The sequence below is a fragment of the Falco biarmicus genome, chromosome 7, assembly GCF_023638135.1.
Source record: "Falco biarmicus isolate bFalBia1 chromosome 7, bFalBia1.pri, whole genome shotgun sequence".
NCBI classification, from domain to species: Eukaryota; Metazoa; Chordata; class Aves; order Falconiformes; family Falconidae; genus Falco; species Falco biarmicus.
Genome location: NC_079294.1, coordinates 6,888,591 through 6,908,805, shown reverse-complemented (window position 1 = coordinate 6,908,805; position 20,215 = coordinate 6,888,591). Strand labels below are relative to the sequence as shown.

Here is a 20,215-nt window from a genome sequence, read left to right as displayed (position 1 = left end):
AATGTGCTGAAACCTGTAAGGGCTGTGAACAGTCATAGTTTGGTTTAAGCCTTTCAGAACCTGTCGTCTTTCTCTAGGAAAGGCCTTTTGGAATCTTTCCAGCCCGTCATCCTGGTCACAGCCACATCCCTTTTCGCTTGGCCAGCAGGCAGCTGAGGTGGCACGTCGGGCACACCTCACACGCGCAGCAGTTCTCCATCATGCAACAAAACGGTTGCACAGGCATTTACTGTCCGGGTACACACCAAGGATTCCCAGCCCGAGGGGTCATTAGCAGAGCAGGAATTCCCTTTGCCCCAGAGCAACACGGCAAAGAGTGCTGCTTGCTCCTGGGTGATGCGTACTGACCGCGTTCACAGCACTGTAGGACCTGCCTGGGGACCTGAACAGCCTGGCGGGGCACCCCTGTGCACACCCCAAATATTCAACAGCACAGGACAAGCACTATTCCTCCTGCAGGAGACCCCAGTTCCGTGGAAAGCACATTTACCCAGGCATATCTGGAATGCTTGGTACAAGTTAAATATTTTTAAAGTTACAGTGGGTTTTTTTTCTAACATACTTAGCTGCCTCTGTAACAGCCCCTTGACTTGCAAATGTCTTATATTTTTTCCTCTGTTCTTTTTCCTTCGCTCCTTTCCTTCACATGCCAGACGACAGACGACATCGTTTCATCAGCTGAATGTTCCAGTGACGATGAAGATTTCATTGACTGTGAGCCCAGTACAGGTAAGTCAGGTCAGTCTTGTTTTGCTCGCTTTCTGATTTCATTTGCAAAAAACAATGCATACATATATTTATATGTGTGTGTATGTATACATATATAATTATATATGTATATATGTGTGTGTATATGTGTATATATATACCCTTATGTATATATACACTGTATATAAAATAAAAATTATACAGCCAAGCATCAGATCCCATGGACTTGGCAACAGCAAAACACAGATACATAGTCACCATTTGGTTAATATAAAGTTGTTTGCATGGAAAGCCAAACTTGCTGAAAGTGATCCCAGCTAATTAATAGTTCATATGTTTGTATCAGTTAATTCACTGACACAGTGGGAAAGCCAAAATATCAGTGTGGCATGTGACACGTAATAAAGATTTATGAAGTGGGGAGGGTGAATGAGAAACAGAGGAGAAACAAAAGTGAAGCAATAATGGGTTATTAGCATTGTTTAATCTTTGTTAATTGCTCTGAAGATGGACTGTAAAAGGATACATTTGTCCATGGGATTTTGAATACAGTTAACATGGTAATGTATTTATACTAATTTTGTTTCCTGTGAGCCCAAAGTAATTGGGGAGCACCAAAACATAGTTCTAACATAACAAAATTAGTAGTAATTCTTGCCCTGTTATCTGCAGTGATGCTTCAAAATGTATCCATTAAAGAGTCAGAAGAACTGGCCATGTGGAGCTGACTCAACTTCTCCCTTTCAGATACATTTTGATAAATTTATGGCTTTTCTTTCTGGTGAGATATATGATGTGATATCCAGCAGGCAACTGCAGTCTATTTTATTTCTTGCAGGCTTTTTCAAGTCTTCTTTTTTGAGGCTTGCCATGAGTTAAGCATTTCTATAATAGAGAACAGACATCATCGAATTTCTGTGTACATTTAAAAGAAAAAGAGGGAGTTTGGTTAGAATTTTTTGTCCTTCAAAGTGAAACATATAAATAGTCTAGGGTGGGGTTTTTTGTTTTACTTTGTTTGGTTTGGTTTTGCTTTGTTTTATTTGGGATATTTTTATTTTCTTTAAATAATCCCCAAGAAAGCATTATAAATGTTCTGCTTTTAGTTTCCTAAAGCCATCTGGTTAATACAATAATAACATTAAAATTCACCCAAGGCTAGTGCTTTTGTATTTCTTTTCAATTCGTCATGCTCTACCTGCATTTTTTTTTTGGTAGAACTTGGTCTTGCAGTAACCTGAGATTGGCATTGCCTTGTAGCTGGGAACTTCCACCCGTCTTCTTGACTTCCCTGCGATGGCAGGGAAGGCAGTGACACAATGACTGATGCTAACAGATAGCTCCCCCTACTCCCATCTCTTTTCTCATGGATCTCGTTAAGAGTTTTTCAACTCCTCATCCGGCAGAAAAGCGGTCCAAATAATACTAGACTGTGAAGCATAAACAGTGTGGGTATTGAGATTTTAAATACAGGTAGTAAGTAATGAAATGCCAGCACAGTGATTATCATGAAAGTGAGGCATGAGATTAATAGGACCATGCTGAAAGGACTGATGTACCACAACTGATATGCAAGTGAATGGATAGGAATCGTCTCATTAAAGCTTCACTAACATTATAAGACCTTTTTTTTTTATTATTCTGATTGCTCAGTATTTCAGTTAAAGGAGGAAACTAGTTCTTTATCAGGCTCCTCCTCTTGCACATTATTGTCGTTTATGTTTCAATGCCGAAATCACAATTATTTCAGTGGCTAGAAACTGTAATAGCAATGTTTTCAGCTTTTTGTGCTGCCAGTGGAAAACTCAAAGTCTGAGGAGAAATTTGATAAAACAGGATATTTAGCATGAAATTTCAGAGTGCTTTAGAGCAACATTTCCAGACTAAAAAAACCTCTCTCTCGACACAGTTAGAAATCTATTGCTACAAACAGGTAAAAACTGGATTTGTAAAAACAACTTGCCTTTGAAAATCCTGCTAAGCGTTACAGTTGGCAGCTATAAGTGCCTACAGACATTTGAATATCTGCTGTGCAAAATCATATGACTCGCTGAAAATCTGCTGAAGGTACTTCCCTAAACTACTAGACATTCTTGAAAGTTTCACCCAGTATCTTTTATCGCTCCCTAATCCTCCTCCATAGGATGGTGGTCTGCATGAGCCACCGAAATCTCTGTCTTTTCTTGGGAACTACTGCAGTGGGGAGAATAAAAATAAGCCTGATTATGAGTTTAAAAAGTCTCCCAGATGGTCCTCACTGATGAAATTTATACTTCCAGATTTTGAGGTTTCCCGCTCTCAGAGGCGTTGGTGTACAAAGCCATCAGGAGGAGGCATACGTATGCAGGTCCTTTTTGCCTCCAAAACCATAAACCTGGCTCATTCGCTCATAATAAGAAGGAAAAATAACAGGTTTATGGTGCTCCTCATTTAGGTTTCTTTGTCTCTCTTACTGTCTCCACTCCCGGCACATCCAGGGAAGGTAGAACAGTGCCTGCAATACAGCCGGTATCAATGCACTCACGCAGCCCATTCCGCTCTGGAGCCCTAAAGCAATCTGAGCCGGCTTATCCAAATCCAGTGGTGCTGGCTTGGCTGAGCAGATATGTTTGCCTTCACACGTCACCAGCCAAGTCAGGATTCTGGCCATATGCCAAGATCTGGTACTTAAACGTATACATTACGGAAAGAAAAGATCTGGATTATCTTGCTTGTATTTTCTAGTGCACAGGTTTGGATTTTTTTTCAGATTTAATTTATTTATTTTTTTTTAATTGGGCCTATTTGAAGTTGCTTCATCCTGTTCTGTTGACAGGTCGGTGTATTTTATGCTGCCTTCTGGCTTGCTTGATCCCTTTTGCAGCAAATTGAAAATTAAATGACCTAACCCAGCACAGGCTCCTTTTTGTTGCTCTGATAATGTGTAGCTTTTAAAGCTCTTGAGTTTCTGCCAAACTCCAGGACTTGGCCTTCCATCACCCTCAGTGCCATGGTCCAGTAATGCAAAGGTTACTGAACTCACTGCTGCAGTTGTGAGATACGAGATATATCACGATGAACCTGCTGTGCAACAGCCAAGACAAGGGCAGCAGAGAATACTGCCCGACAAATCAAAAGCTTTCAGATTTCATGTGGGTCAGAATCAAATCCCAAGATCTAAATTTATTACTTTGGTCTTGCTCCTGGATCAGAGGCAGTACCCTACAGAGTCCTTTCGAAGACTTTGATTTTGGTGTACTCAAAGATAGTTCAAAAGACAGAAAACCATGTCCACTTTGAGGCTAAATATCATACGAGAACCATTTGCAAGGTCTTACTGCCACTTCACTCTGATTGTCTGTCAAATCCAAGACCCGAATCTCAGTAAGTGTACAATCTGCACCTGGATACTGGCATCTCTTTAAAAGAAGGTAATGTAAAGGCAGTTTCCTCACTCTGCTCCCCTCAAGGTTTTCCCTGCTAGCTGGAGACACTGTAGCAGGCTGGCTGCTACTCTGTGCCCCTCTTCCAAAAGTGATTTCTGCTGGGATTTCTGTAGATCCCCTTGTTCAGAAACCAGCAGCTGTCACAGGACCTGTCCTGTTTGAGGTAGCCAAAGGCATTCCCTGTAGACACGCATGCCTGCATAAGAAATTATTCCAATAAGAGGTGGCAATGAAAGCTGTGAATTCAAAACCCATTTGTGTTTTACATAATGAAAAAGAAGCCATTGCAGGTTCAGTGTTAAAAACTACTTGTTATTCATCTTATTGCAGGCAATCCCAGATACACTTAGATCTCTAAATCTTCCAGAATGGCTTACTGTAAGTGATACAGAGGGCATAAAACTTCATCTGCCCTGAAGAAACATTTACTTCAGTTGAGAACAGTCCCTCTCTTATCTCTGTGGAAGTGTCGCTTGTCTCAGTACACATTTGAAAACCTTCTGGTTTCTGCACCAGAAACAGGATGCTTTTCTCTTGTGCGAGTACAGGGCTCTGTTCTGGCTTGTTCTAGGGAGATCTGAGGCTCAGATATGCAAGTTTCTCAAAGCTGATGCCAGGGTCTGAGTCTGTGCTTGTGAACACAGCTCAGTGGTGGTGGTTTGGTCACTCGGCCACTTGCAGAGAACAAAAGATTTGTAAGGGAGGTATCTTTACTCCTAACTAGGAGCACTGTGCCATCGTGAAGAAAGCAAGCACTTATCTCTTTTCCAGTCAAATAAGGAGCGCCCTTACAACGTGATATTATTGACTCTTCAAAGCCTTGAGGTTGACAGTTGTGCTTTGCTGACTGCAGCTGTCTCCTCCTGCCATCGCCCTTGCTCCCCATAAGCACGTACATTAGCGCAGTTCTCTGGCACCAGGCAGGCTGGATGCTGGTGGCCGGGCAGCTGCCTGGGGATCAGAGCCCAAGCTGCTCATTGCCCTTCTCAAAGCAAACAGTGAAATGCTCACCAGTTAGCCTGGAGCCCATCGTGCAACCTCTTGAAACGGTCTGTAGGGCTTTGTCCTGGCTCCCTGGCTTGACGCATCCCATGTGTCTTCCCTGGTGTAGTTGCCAGCTTTCCCTTCCAATCATCCCTAAAATTTCCGAGGTGATTTTTTTTTCCAGAGAAATTTGCTCTGTGTTTCCCAAAAGGCTTCATATATCATAAGGTTGTCTAATCAGACTGGTAAGCCTTTCCCATGAGGGACTGGAGACAGCAACAGAGGTGCCAAAATCTACAGTTCTTTGTGCTGGAAGTTACACAGTGTTTTGTAGCGTATACCCACAGACAGGAGACACATATCCCACAGGTATCGTGTCTGTATCTATAATTTACTGGCCTGTATCCATCCACCTCAGGCTTATGGTTTATGGGCTAGGACAATCAAGCTTCCACCCAGGTAAGCTGCAGATCCAGGGACCTGCAGACTGCCTCGGTCAGAGATTTATTTGCAGAAGACAAGTGGAAACTCCCTTCCAAGAGCTTACAAGCAGCCAGCACAGTACAAAAAGCAGTGTGCTGGAAGGGAAGAAAAGTTGACTGAGGAAACCCAGAGAAGGTCTGATTTGGCTCTTGTCCTCCTTAAACTGCATCAACCTTCTTGAAGCACCCAGGGAATTTTCATTGCTCTCCCCAGAGAAATGTCCCCACAAATCCAGTGCACAGTTACCCCCAGCCTTTCCCTCTGTCAAACAAGAGTTCTGCTCTGTTTCTGATGCTGTGAACAAGAAATGGCCTTCAGATTTGGGTGCGTGCCTCAGAGCATGCAGAGTAGGCTTCCCGTCTCACAGGCTGAATCCCATACGGATCCGAAGGAAGGGGGATTCATCCACACCACTTCCCAGGGTGTAATGGACTTGTTTGATGGAATTTCCTAGCTACGGTCTTAAGGCCAAATCGAAACCAACCAAGCAAGTTTTACTAATCTATCATGCAGATGACTTACAGTAATTTTTATTTTATTTATTTATTTTTTTTAATATATATTAGGAATTTATATTGAGTTTGGTTTTCAGCATATTGGTCTTTTTTCCGATGTAAGCTCCAAAGTCCCTACCCATGAGGTTATTTTATCTTTATATGCATTATATAGACAGTGTGCATATAAATCTCTATGTATATGTGTATACGCTAAAGTAATAACTGACTAATATCAGCAGTAGCCCCTATCATCCAGTCACATGTTTACACAGAAATTCATGCCTTCATCTAACCCTGGCATTTGCTGGCGTGGACAGATGCATGATATTGTTATTTCTTGGTGAACAAAGCACGTTATATTTCTTTTTTCTCAGAGTTTTTTCTTTCTTCCTTTTATTTATTTGTTTACTTTTAATTGATAGTTTCATCTACAAATTAGCCTTGGGGTAGGGTGGGGCAGGGAGAATAAAAAAATTATACAGGTATATCCATCGGTATATACACACATACTCCGTGTATATATCGATAGATATATACATTGTATATATTTGAAGAACATTTTCTGTCGTTTCACCTCATCTTGTGCCGCATGAATTTTTGGTGATTGATATTTTAGTTTCTTTTATATTTCTTTCCCCTTTTTTTTGGCTCGTAATGGTGCCATACTGCTATTTTTTTTAATTTTTAAAATCATTGCTGTACTTTTCAATTTATATTTTTGGAGTTCTTCCAACAAAATAATGGTTTAATCATCTCAAGAAAGAGATATAGATCTGCAAACCAATAAAGGCAACAAAATCTTTTCTTGCCATCCTAAAGAAAACCACATTTTCAGATATCCCAAGAAAGTTGTGTGTAAAAGAATGAAGATCCTTACCCCTCCCTTCTTTTTATTTTCTCTTCTCCCTCCCTTTTCTAAACTTCTGCAAAGTCTTTATCCTGTCTTTTCCCTCCCCCCGGCCTATTCTTTTTTTTCATTTGAGTTCAGATTAAAAAAAAAAACCACCCAGAAGGAACAAAAGTTTTCCCTTTACCCCTGCTGTCTCCCAGAAAAAAATTCTTCCGACAAAGCAAGCCCTACAAACCACAGATGGCATAAAAAGAATTTTATTGCAATGCAGAGTATCTGTCATATCTTTTATTTCTGGGTCAGTGCAAGATCATTTTTATGGCATGCTGTAGTTTAGCTGATTTAACTAACCATGGCCTTCATTAATCGGTGCATGGGCTGTGATGATGCCATCTTGTGTTTCATCAGAGCTACGCATTCAGGCTAACCGAACAAGTCCGTAGCGTACGATCTGGGGTGGGGAGGGGGGGGGGGGGGTTTGGTAACTTTTCAATTTTAATTTTTAGTTGTGTTATAATTTCTTCTTTTTGGAAGAGTTATGCCAGTACCATCAGCTGCGTCTTGCAGCCTCAGCATTATATATATCTACTTTATTTTATGGGTTTTTTTGATCTTTTTTTTTTTTATTTCTTAGTAGTGATCTTACGTCTTGTCTGTGTCCATCTGTCTTGTCAGTGTGTCTTGGAGTCCATTGGCCTAGTGTTGTTATGTGATTCTGTTCTCTGTTCGTAAGCTGGTGTTCAGCTCCCCGCCGCTCCGTTGCCCCTCTTCCCCTTCCCCTCCCCCTCCCCTTCCCCACCTGCCCCAGGGAGGTCCGCAAAGGGGCACCAAGCTTTGAACCACGTTCTGAGCGTCAGCCCAGGCTGTGAGTTGCAGGATGCCCACACAGCTTCTTAAGACAGAGGTTGCAGCTGTTGGGTTTTCAACGGTTTTCAAACTCCATTATCAATTCGCTCTCAGAAACGGTTTACTGGCATAATGCTAAAGTGACTTCTCAGACAGCTGCTTAGGGGATTTGTACGTGCGTGCTGATGTCTTAGAGTAAGGACTCCTGTTATCTGCCCTTTCGGTGCCAGAAAAGGCTGCGCAGGGTGCAGGCTGTATGTTAAGTGGAAAGTACCTAGGCTTTTTTTATAAAAGGTGATCTTGGGAAGGAAATATGCACATGCCACTGAAATGATAGCTATGTGAATTTATTCCTGAAATCCACAGTCCATTTGTAGTTAAGAGATAAAAATGTAAGATGTACTTAAGATTTCTAAGAGTACTGCATCTTTGCTTTATGGGGTCAGTCTTCTGTTTGTCTCCGTGTGATGTCTGCCTCCCTATTGATACTGGTGAAAACTGCCTTGCAGATGTTCACTCGTAGTAACTTAAACACAATTCTGGAAATGCATCTGGAGTGTCTTCTGCCATATGCATCATGAATGTGCAATAATGCATAAAGCAGAAGAAAACAAGCTGAGTTTTCAGGTGTCTGCTTAGACTTGAAACGCTATTTAGAAAAAATATCCTTTGGCTTGTACAATGGTGCATTTCCTGGGATCTCAGTTCTGTTCCCAGTGAAGGTACTAGCCATCTTAATGGCACAGAAGGTCTCAGTGCATTAGGATACATTAGCTGGCGTCAGTGGATCATCTCCAGGTAGTGGAGGAAAAGGCAGACAGTTCTCGTGCAGATAACGTTCACCACATCACAAAGAGCATGTTTACACATACCTTTAGCCTAGCGAAAATCTTTGTTGTTTTGCAGGAATTAGTTTATTCTGCAGGGAAGATGATGAAATCTGTGAACTTTTCTCACAAGAGCATGGTATAAGGCTTATCTATTTAAGCTGAGAGTTACCAGAAGAGGGAAGTGATGGGATATGTTCAGGTCTCTGACATGGAATGATTTAATTTAATTATTTCATTTAACTTACCCAAGATATGCTTCCTTTACTTGCAGTGGGTTAAGAAGAAGATAGCTTTCTTTCACCAATAAGAACCAATGATCTGATGTTGGGTTCAGTTTTCTTAATTTGTATATGATCTGAGAAACACTACTGAGTGCTATTAATCATAGCAAAAATGAATCAGTATTTAAAGCTTACTCACTTTAGATTTTACACCTCTATGTGTTTTTCACAACTATTAATTCTTACTGAATCTAAAGCTTTTTCTTGTCAATTGCTAAAATAACAAAATTGCTTATAAAACTGTACTATGATTAACAAGCTCGTGATTTTGTGTAACACTGCCCTCTGTCAGATAGACCAGAACAGTTCTGTTATGAGGCTTAACAGCAAAAGAAACAATTATTTTTTTTTTAGCTCAAGTGGCAGGTTATTGGAGCAGAACAATCAGAGTTTTAGCCCCTGCATCATAAAGTTCAGGGTAACCTTCATATTGGTGTATTGTGATGAGTAAATCAAGTGTCCAGGCGTCAGGACAGTAGCCTCCAGGCTGTGGTAAAGCTGCTGCGTCCTGCTGAATGATTGCGTTTGTTAGCCTTACGTAGCCTCTGCGATGCCTGTGACTAGCCCTCCGCTGCAGGGAGCGAGAGGCTCACTCAAGCACAGGAGATGCCATGGAAGGTGCCATTGTGCTCCGTTTTACCCCACTAAGTGTGTATACGGATTTCTGGCACTTGAAATAGTTAGTTCATACTGTTGTTTTCTGTCTCAGGGCAGGCTGCCAGCTTCAGCTCTTGTGACATTTGTCAGTGAGCAAGGGGGAGAGCTGAGGGTCAGGTTGTTAAAGCCAAGGATAAAAAGCCTGAACTCCAGTGTGCTGCTCCCAGCTCTGCTGTTGATTCCTTCTGTGACTGTGCATCTGTATCATTCATTTGCCTACCTGTAAGGAGAGTAAATGAAATACTTCTTGGCTAAATGAGGTGAGGAGGAAGGGAAAAGAAGGAGATTTAATTAATATGTTAAAGGACTTTGATATTCAGATGCAAATTGCTCTACAATGCAACAAAGTGGTACTGTACTGCTAACTACCGAAAATGTACAAGCAAGCTATGTTATTGTTAAGACTTTAGTGCTAAGTGCTATCTTCAGTTGCTGTGACAAGTAACATTATTGTGTACTTTTATGAAGTAGATACAACTCCTAATCTGTTAAAGCAGAGAGAAGCAAGCGAGAGATCAAAAGCCAAATATTTTCATGTCAGGGAAGGGTGGGGTGGCATCGTTTTTAAATATCACTTTTTTCTCTAGAGTTAACACATGCAATGGAATGAACCATGCTCAGACTACATAAATTAATGTCATGAGTGGACTGCAATATACAGATCTTTTACATCAGCAGTTCCATCACTTGAACTTGCATCCTGATCAGAATTTTTCTTCAAAATCTTCACAGTTTCTCCAGCCTGACTTGGCTGGTGTAAGTTTTCCTCGTTTTGCATTTAAGATGAGGAGGAGATCAGGACCAGACCCACAGTCTGGCTCCATTGCCCTTGTTGCTTTCCAGTCTTTTTTTAAAGCGTGTTCTCTAAACTTGAAGCCATGTGCACTGTCACATTCTGGCAATCCCTCTAGTACTGTGCCTATGTTATCAAGCTGACACATGTCTAAAATACTAAGATATGATATTTTCAACCTGCTGGGACTTGCTTTTTGTCCCTGTTAGGTCTGATTTTCAGCTTCATAAAATATATGGGAAAGAAAGAAAAAATAGCCAATGACACATTCGGTGGAAGAGAAGAGCTAGCACATGACTCAGGAACACATTTTACATCAAAAGCAAATGGATGCGTATTAGACCCTTAAATGTCTATAGCAACTGATTAGTTAGCTTTAAGCAAGAAGAAACTATCTATCTGATTTTGATATCTGTTAGAGAGAAAACATGTTGAACATTTACAGATACTAGAGACATAGATACACTTGTTCTTCTAAGCATTTTTATTATATATTTCTTTTGGTCGTCTTGCCTAGACCTGAAGGTGCCTTATGTATTCAGAAGCCCAAAGGTACTAATATTCGCATGAACTGTAACACCTGGAATGTTACCTCGGCAGAGCAGGAAAACCTATTCTACTTCTATTCGCAACCCAAGTAGATCACGAGATACCAAAGCTTATAATTATGTCAAAAGGGTTATTACCTTGCCTTCATTCTGCCTCTCTCTTTCAGTTCCAATTTATTACTCACAACAGCCAGAAATCAGTGCTTTATCCCAACTGCAATCTGAAGTGGTAGCACTTCTTAAATGCAGTGTGAGGAGCAGGAGACAAAGATCATACCAGTTTTGAAACTACGGATAGACGCAAAAAAAAAGAAAGAAATAAACTTCTTGATTTGAAATCTCAGATGCCCGCTGATTCGACAATATATTTTATGCTACATTTTCATTGTGCCAAGAAAAACATTATTAAAACCTTACAAAAGAGCCACACTCAAGGACTAATTTTTCAACTTCTGCTGAGTCTCATAAAAAGTGAAGTTGTTTGGTCCTGTGGGGTGGTGTTATAAGGATCATTTTTGGCATTCAAGAGGAACTACAACTATTTTACAGGCAAACATACAAAACCTGAAAATTAGCTTCTTTTAGAGCAACTGGAAAATTCCAACACTTTTGTCTCGTTGCTGGTTTTGTTCTATCTCAGTATCAAAACAATAAAAGTCAGAGGCATCAAAAGGGAAAAAAGTTGTCCTGTCTTTGCAGAACAGCAGAAGTGCAAACCAATTTTGAGTTGTTATTTTTTGTGGGTTTGGATTTTTTTCTAAATTGTTGTGAATAATTCCTTTTTTTTCTTTCCCCTGGTGCTGAAACCAGTATGACAGACTTTAGATACTAGTTTTAGTGACTACTGATTTTCAGTGCTGAAGCCTTAAGGTCTTCATATGTATCATATTTGACAGACAGAAAGAGAAAACAGAGCCCTGTAATTAGTTTAGGGTATTTTCTAGTGTATCAAAATATAATTTTAATTTCTTCTGCTGACTTCTTTCCATAAAGCAACTACCGTGGGGTACCTGGAGATCGGTATTTCCCCTAGAATCTGTGGTTCTCCTGTATGCTAATTCTTTTAGTGCTGAAACAGATTGCAAAGCATGTACATGCATGCATTCTCTGTGTATACATACATGAATGTATATTTATACATCTGTTAACGCTATGTTTATGTTCTGGCTAAAAGGAGCATTTTTTGAAATTGAAATAGAGCAGTAGAAGAAACTTGTTTAGGAGCTTTACAGGCAGGTGTGGAAGCAATAGATTGAATCTTGCCTTATCCTCTTTCTCATGCTCCTGTTAAGTTCTGGTAATTCAAATCGGTTTTGTATAACTCGGCTTTTGTATAACTCGGAAAGCAGCTAGTACATCCCAACATTTTGGGGGAGGTGTTTTGTGAGTGCAGGTGAGTGTGACTCTCAGGTCTGAGATGTGAGCATGGTCTGAAATAGAGGACCAGTGGCACACAGCTGAACTGGCAGCAGGGAGGTGCCTTTGGCGAGGTTCTGAATCACTTAGCTCTGCCGGGGGAGTGGGGACTCAGGGAGCTCTGGGGAGGATTGAGGAGGGTTTGACATCTGGAGAGAAAGTCGAGGGACTTGGCAGTGTAGTGGGAGTATGTATGCATCTGGGGAGGGGGGGAAATACTTTTTTGTACAGTAAACTGGACGTACTGCCTGATCTACACATAGTCCAGTGGTTGATGGATAGCTTTCCCCTGGAAAAAACGCTGCGAGATACCCCACACAGCAGTAGAGTGATCAGCCTTTAAGCATGAAATGATGACTTTTGAGCTTTATCTTCTGATAAGTGAGAGGTATTCAGGTTTGCCTGAAACCCTTTACTTCACATGTTTAAACTTGCCATATAGCCCAAAGGGAATACACAGGCTGGAAAGTAGTTGAAAATGTTCGTGCCCTGGTTCTTTTTTGACAAAAAGTGAAGATTTGGGGTTGGCAAAGTACTGTGGGGACTCCATCTATTTTCCTCTGAACTGTCTGTGTCAAATCCAAAACAAGAAAATGTTTTATGACTCCTCAAATGCAAATTTCAACTTTTGTCTTAAGTGCCCTTTCATTTTGAAATTGATGGTTTAAAAAAAGAAATTTCAAAAATTAAAAGCTCACATTCTGACAAAGTATGTTATTATGAAACAAAGTAAACTTAAATTTTGTAGTTGTAAGTATTGCGTGGGGATTTCACTATACTTGTCCCCTTTTTATATTTCTGAAAATATTATAAGTTACTGACTAGTAACCTTCACCCTTAACTAACTTGGAAGCTTTTTACTGCTCCTTATCTGTTTTTCAGCTTCCTTTTTCCCCTGTTAGATTCTCCAGAACATTAAACCATACTTTTCTCCATAGGAAACATCTGTCACTAGCTCTCTGCCATTTGTGTTAGAAGAATAAAACTTTTGATTACATTTATCAAAGGAGTTGGGCCGGTATATTTTAGCATCTTCAGTTGTTTCATTCATAGCTTTTCTTTATATTTTGAATAGTAATGGCAAAAGTCCATCCCTGAAGCTGTGTGATCTTTCCCACATATGCTGTTTTCCATATCTATCACTTTTCTCTTGGAAAGAAAAAGCAAACAAGAATCATTTTGAAGAGGGAGGGAAAGAAGGCTTCTTCACTAAGGCGGTATTTTTAGAAACAGCTGGTAAAACAAGCTGCAAATGTTGTGCCTGGAGCACCTCTATTCTAATAGCAGTATTGTTTAAAGATGAAAGCAGCCATTTGTGTGTCTAGTTTGCTCTGATAGTAGTAATTCTTTCTCCATACAGGAAGAGCTGGGAAACCTGGTGCAGTAGTTTGTTCCCTATCTTACCTCCCCTGAAAAGGTTTTACACATTGCTCTGCTGAAGAATGAGCATTCCGTAGCATTTTCTACCGCAAACGTAAAGAACAGAGAGCATAGGAAAAATGAATCTCCATCATAGAATCACAGAACCATAGAATAGTTTAGGTTGGGAAAGACCTTTAAGATCATCAAGTCCAACCGTTAACCCAGCACTGTTAAGCCCAGCTCTAACCCATGTCCCTCAGTGCCACATCTATGCATTTTTTAAACACCTCTGGGCACGGTGACTCCACCGCATCCCTGGGCAGCCTGTCCCAGTGCCTGACCACCCTTCCCATGAAGAAATTTCCCCCCTACCCAATCTAAACCCGCCCTGGCGCACCTTGACGCCGTTTCCCCTTGCCCTGTCGCTTGTTCCCTGGGAGCAGAGACCGACCCCCCCTGCCCACAGCCCCTGTCAGGCAGCTGCAGGGAGCGACCAGGCCCCCCCAGCCCCCTCCTCTCCAGGCTGAGCCCCCCCAGCCCCCGCCCGGCTCTGGACACGCTCCAGCCCCTCAGTGTCCCTCTGGCCGTGAGGGGCCCAGAGCTGAGCCCAGGGCTCGAGGGGCGGCCTCACCCGTGCCGAGCGCAGGGGGACGGGCACTGCCCCGGCCCCGCTGGCCACGCCGTGTGGGACACCAGCCGGGGCGCTGCTGGCCTCCTGGGCCACCCGGGCACACGGGGGGCTCATCCCCAGCAGCTGTTGATCAACACCTGCACGCGCTGCATGATCACCACATCAGGCCCAGCCAGAACGAGTAGATTTGTTATTCTTCTGGTGATTCTTTGTAGTTTGCCTCCCTGATGACCTGTCCTTTCTGATGACAAGCTGCAAGTTTTCTGCTGGCCTGTCTTCTGGGTGGCAAGTGTCCAAACACAAGGTGCCAATTTAGATAGTTTAAGAAACTCTTACCCGAGCTGCCAGGATGGTGCCACTCGGGTAAGAAAGCTATATTCACATGGAAATGTTTAAAGTGTCCTGAGGAACCTGACCAGTTTGGTTTCTTTTTTCATAACAAATTTGCTTAGCTTCCATTAAAGCTAATTAATTATGAGCCTGAGCACCAAATGAGATAACAGCTATTTGGAGTACTTTATAAAAGAGACTTTTTATGAAGGCTAAGATTTACAAGGATATTTGGAATATCAATTGGCATTGATACCTACTGCTTTTGCCTTAACATCCCTATAAAAGCAGTATTGTTTCTTCCGTTTTATTGGGATTTAATTTCTAGTGCTAGCTACATATTCAATGTGCTTATTTAAAATGAATTTGAACAGTTGGATCCTGGAGATGGCTGCACGTCTCAATGTCCATTAGCTCCAACAGCATTTTATAGCTACATTGCCATAATTTTTCCAGCAGCTGAACGGAGCTTTGTGGATATTAGTGCAGCTGAGCACTTGCTTCAAAGATCTAAATTTTAGATTTATATGCTGACAAGAGATAGTTAATCCTTTCGTGGACCAGACCCTTAAGAACCGTCTGAATGGCAGGACTTGAAATAAGACCTTGGAGTCTTAATTCTTCTTTCACTTTCAAACCTCGGTTAATCTCTCCTTCACTTTTAAACAAAGGTTGCATTTTGATCCTGCAGATTTCTTAAACATTCTGTCAGATACACACTCCAGGAGGTCATTTTTCTGGGGATTCAGTCATGTTAGGGCAGTGACAGCTTTTACTGCGGTGTGTCATATTACATTAATTTTCTTATTCAAGAGAGATTTCAGCAAATGCAAAACAAGACGATTGAGCTATCTATGCTGAAGTTAAAGATTTTACACATCAGCTTAGAGCAATGATCATTGTTCCTTGTTGAACATCAGTTCTTTATCAGTTTTCTCTTTTGTTTTGCCTTGTGCTGCTCCTTTCTGGTAACGGAATGCATAGAGCTGTACACATCATTTTGGGAGTAGCAGTGACAAAGCTGTGTGGAGAGGCACTGTTATCTCTCTGCTCCATTACAGTGAAGCCTCTGCTTATGCGCAGCCTGAAAATAGTTGGAAAGCTTAATAAGCATGCGGAACTGGTGCGGAGGAAAGAGATTCTCTGCAACAGAGGATTAGCGGATGACAAATGCAGTTTTCTTTTATAAAATCCAAGAAATTTGAGTCCTGTGTCTCCGAGTGGAGCACTGGGAGAGGTGCTGGAAATATGAATTAAGGGGAATACATATATATGTGTATGTGTATAAACATATCTGTAAGTATGCAATATATAGTACTGCTGTATATGTGTGCAAGTATATATATAAAAACCATAAGTATTATTCAGTTACACAGCATGATAACAGATTTCAGATAGTTCTAGCAAATATCTTAGGTATGAAGTCAGAGTGCTGCTAATAACCTGTCCTGGTCCCCAGGAGATGGCCTGCATGTCACATTGCAGTCTGTCTGATTCTGATGTAAGAAATGATGCACATGATCTACCTCTCACTTCATGGTAATGGAAGGTAGCAATAATGCATATAGGCATTATTATCAGTGTAAAACTGCTGGAGGTGAGTAGTGAATCGTGCTTTTAAATTTTAGATGTATGATATCTTACCAGAACTAAACATCAGATCAGAAACTGTGAATTAGGAAATTCACTGCATGCATGAAAAAAAATTGCATGCACAAGGAATTCCTGGGAAACTACATTTGATAACAGGCTTAAAATACCAACAGCAGAACATTTTCACTACATTCCTCACTTGTTTATAACTCTCTTCCAAACCTTTTGTCCAGAGCATTTATGAAGGGGATGTTGATTTTTCTTTTAGAAAAGGAAGCAGTCAGCACTTGGATCCCCATAGCAGTCTGGAATTTGGATGCAAATTAAATACTTTCATGGTCAAAAAATTCAAAAAATTGTGTGTAGATTCCTCTGTATATGCATGTGCATGCATATTTACTGATTGCACTAACCACATGGCTGGGAAAACTAGCAGCCTGATGAGATGTTGAGTGCCTTCATTTTTCACGGGTATTAATGAAAGTAGAAAGTATTTAGCAGTCTGTAGGATCAGGGCTGAGTTTATGTAGTTGTATGTGAAAAGAAATCACTATACAGAATTAGCTAGACCTTAAATCACAGTCTGGAGAAAAAAAAAAAATCTGTGTGGTTTAACAAAGAGGAGAGACTTTAGCCAGAACATTTCAAGGCTTAGCTATAGAATACAACAGCTTGTTTTTATTAGGTGCATATAATCTAAATTTTTTACTGTATTTCATTACAATGCTGTACTTTATTCTGCATGGTTTGAATACATGAGAAATGCCTGTTGGTTTTCTGAGATCAGGCAGCTTCTGACTTTCACTTACTTTTTTGAGCCCAGTTAGTGCATCTGTACTCTGCACACTAGTATTCTTGAAAAGAGCAGAAATTAACCCTCCTTTTGCTTAGAAACTATATTCTGTGTTTAAAGTAAGTCATTGCAACTTCCATTTTTATTTCTGCACTTGATGGTGTTCTGGATCTTCTTGGTCTTATCTGACAGAACACTTGGCCCTGTGCGTCAGGTACTGTGTTTGACCAGAAATGTACTGTTAGTACTTCAGTAGCATTATCTCACACTTTAAAAATGTTTTGCAGGTATCAAAAAAAGCTTTTCACTCCTTTAGTAAGAGGGATAAATGCTGTTGTCTCCACTTTATAAATATCGTAGTCAGAGAGGTTAGAAGGATGCTTCCTTAGGTGACTCACTAACAAGCTTTAGCTCAGAGCAACATGGAGAAGATTTGAGAGATGCATAGAGAAAAGGATTTGTAGGGCACGTAATAGTTGCAGAGGTGGGAGGAGGAAAAGTTACTGCTGAGGTTAAAAGAAGAATTTCACTGATAAAGGGGAGGAAATGTTTCCAATTAAAATTATTTTTTTCAATATGAAAATCCCTATTTGTTAAAGCAAAAGGGACAATTTTCACCCATAGCTGTACGTTAGTGCTGGAGATGAGCAAACAGATAGTCTTTCCTCATCCTTAGTAATGCATGTGTTTGCTTGTAGAGTCCAGTCCACTGGCTTTAATGGTTTTCTCTCCTGTTGGTCCCTGCAGAGCCCACACAGTGCTAGGGCTGGGGGCTGGATTCCAAATCTGTGTCTCACTTCTCCAGTGGAGTCCTTTACCTACATCCAATTTACAAGTTCAGTCAGTCATATTTCTGTAAAACCACCATAGGGTAGCTACAAGGTCACTGAGAGCATACGCTGACCTACAGTCTTTCCCTCTGAGCGGTGATGACAGGAGACCTGAACTTGACTCTCAGATCCCAGACTTGGGTTGGCAGAGAGTTGGTATGAAAATATCATTAGAGTTGAAAATAGATCCAATATTTTTCAGGTTAGAAATGCATCCACTGAGACATAAAACCCCATGGCAGAGTTTTCAAAGCAGGATGTATTTTTTTAAGAGAAAGGCAAAGCTGAGGAAAGAGCAGAAATGAAGGGCTTTTCCAGTTAGCTTCATGCACGGCCTCCCTACCTATGAAGACAGGGCACATATAACTGTCATCTTACCTCAGAGCTCAGTGTTTCTGTGCTGAATTCTTCTCTTTGTAGTTATATGTTTGAATTGCCAGTTGGTTCCCTTTCTCTTTATTTTTCGAGGTTACCACTACTATGTTACCAGTCAGTGAAATAAGACCATAATAAAAAATTGTGATGGAGCTATAATGTGACAATGGCAACTTGCATCAAAATTATTTGTTTGAGTGGCTGGTATGTATTCATTAGCCAACAAACAAGCAAAGACAAACTTCTAAAAACATGGGGCATTCACATATCCAAGAATGCGGCACCTGAAGCAATGAGAAGTTGAAAAGGAGGGTGTCCTTTGCGTTGTACCTGTGTAATGTAGTAGCAATCAAGCAGTTGATAATTTGGCTTCTGACATGCTCCCATTTTGATGGATAACTCATGGATAAGCCATGGAAAGTTGTGAAAAGAAGCCACTTTGTATTAAACAATTAAATTTGCCATGAAAGGCTAGCACGCATTGTTTAGGCACTGGGAATAACAGGCAAATCTGCCAGTTCTTCTGCAGCATGTTGGTCCATGTGCCTGTGCATGTTTACTGTCTTTCTGCAAAAGGCAAGGAGGGACCTAGACAGGCTCAAGTGTTTATAATGAACACTCTGAAGGTGAAATTTCTCTTCGACTTCAAAACAGTGCTGTTCATTAATACCCCAATAAGCCAGTAATTCTCAGGGCACTAAGGTTAGAATCTGAGCACCTTTTAAATTCATTCACAAAGTTCAAAGCTGCAAGTTTTGCCAGTAGCAGAATTACCCAAATAAAGTGTTTGCTCTTTTAACATCATATTTCCAGTTCCGTCTCTGTTTTGATTGTGCTTAAGACCAGAAGCTAGAATAAGAATATGAATAGCAGACATGAATTCATCAGGAAAGAAAACTGCATGAGAAAATTTTGTGGCTCATACAGATAAAGGAAATTAGAGTCTACGAGAAAGTAATAGACATTCCTATTAAAATCTAACCATATAACGTCTTACTTCATAGCGAGGAAAGCATAATATGATAAGCATTTTTTTAGCTTCTTTTAATTAACTTTCCATCCTATTAGACTTGATCTGCAGTTAACTTTCATTTCACAGGTATTCATGATTGGTATGCTCCTGTGAATTACTAAACCATGAAGCTCAGACATGATTGTTAATAGCTATCCAAAGTCATCTTTTAGTTGATTTTCTAACACTGACCCTAAAATTTAAATGTAAATATTTCATGTAATACAACAAGTAGTCATATGGAAAACATATTCAAGTGAATGACTATATATCCCTTTAAATAGTGATTCCACAGCAATCTGACCTGCCCTGGTCTCTATGAATATTAACTGTTGGGTTTGTTTCAAAAAAAAAACCAACAAAAAAAAACACCACCACATTTTCAAAGTTAGCTCTCCAACTCCTCTAACAAAGGAAACAAATAAGCATTTCTTATGGTGGGATATACATTATCTTATCAAGATGTGAAGATAAGGTAAAAAGGATGCCAAGGCTATCTAGCTTACCAGTGAGGTAGGCTGAATTAATCAGTAGCAGACTTTTTGTTCAAAAAGTACTTAGGTTTTGAATGGACCTAAAGAATTTTGATGTCCAGCTTCTCATTTTTATTCATGGACATACTATCTCTTCCTGTGCTTCTGAAATACACTCAAGTTATCATCGTTATAGAATAGTTTGGGTTAGAAGGGGCTTTAAAGACCATCTAGTTCCAACCCCCTGTCATGGACAGGGGCATCTTCCACTAGACCAGGTTGCTCCGAGCCCTGTACAACCTGGTGTTGGATGCTTCCAGGGATGGGGCACCCACAGCTTCTCTGGGAAACCTGTGCCAGTATCTCACCACCCTCACCATAAAGCATCTCTTCCTAATATCTAATCTAAATCTGCCCTCTTTCAAATTGAAACCATTCCCCCTTGTCCTGTCACTTCATGCCCTTGTAAGAAGCCCCTCTCCAGCTTTCTTATAGCCC

The 20,215-nt window shown here is 40.7% G+C and overlaps 1 protein-coding gene across 26 annotated transcripts in view; it reads left to right on the top strand.

The window, feature by feature from the left end:
- The window catches only part of NRXN3 (neurexin 3), a 1,022,200-nt gene that overhangs the window by 981,877 nt on the left and 20,108 nt on the right, over window positions 1-20,215 (top strand). For 14 of the 26 annotated variants that reach the window (XM_056346632.1, XM_056346630.1, XM_056346629.1 and 11 more), the window contains one exon: window positions 654-729. In XM_056346632.1, the coding sequence (XP_056202607.1) occupies window positions 654-729 (76 nt within the window). Of the gene's footprint in view, window positions 1-653; window positions 739-20,215 lie in introns of all 26 variants that reach the window. The other 12 variants (XM_056346622.1, XM_056346621.1, XM_056346618.1 and 9 more) reach the window with 1 other exon arrangement.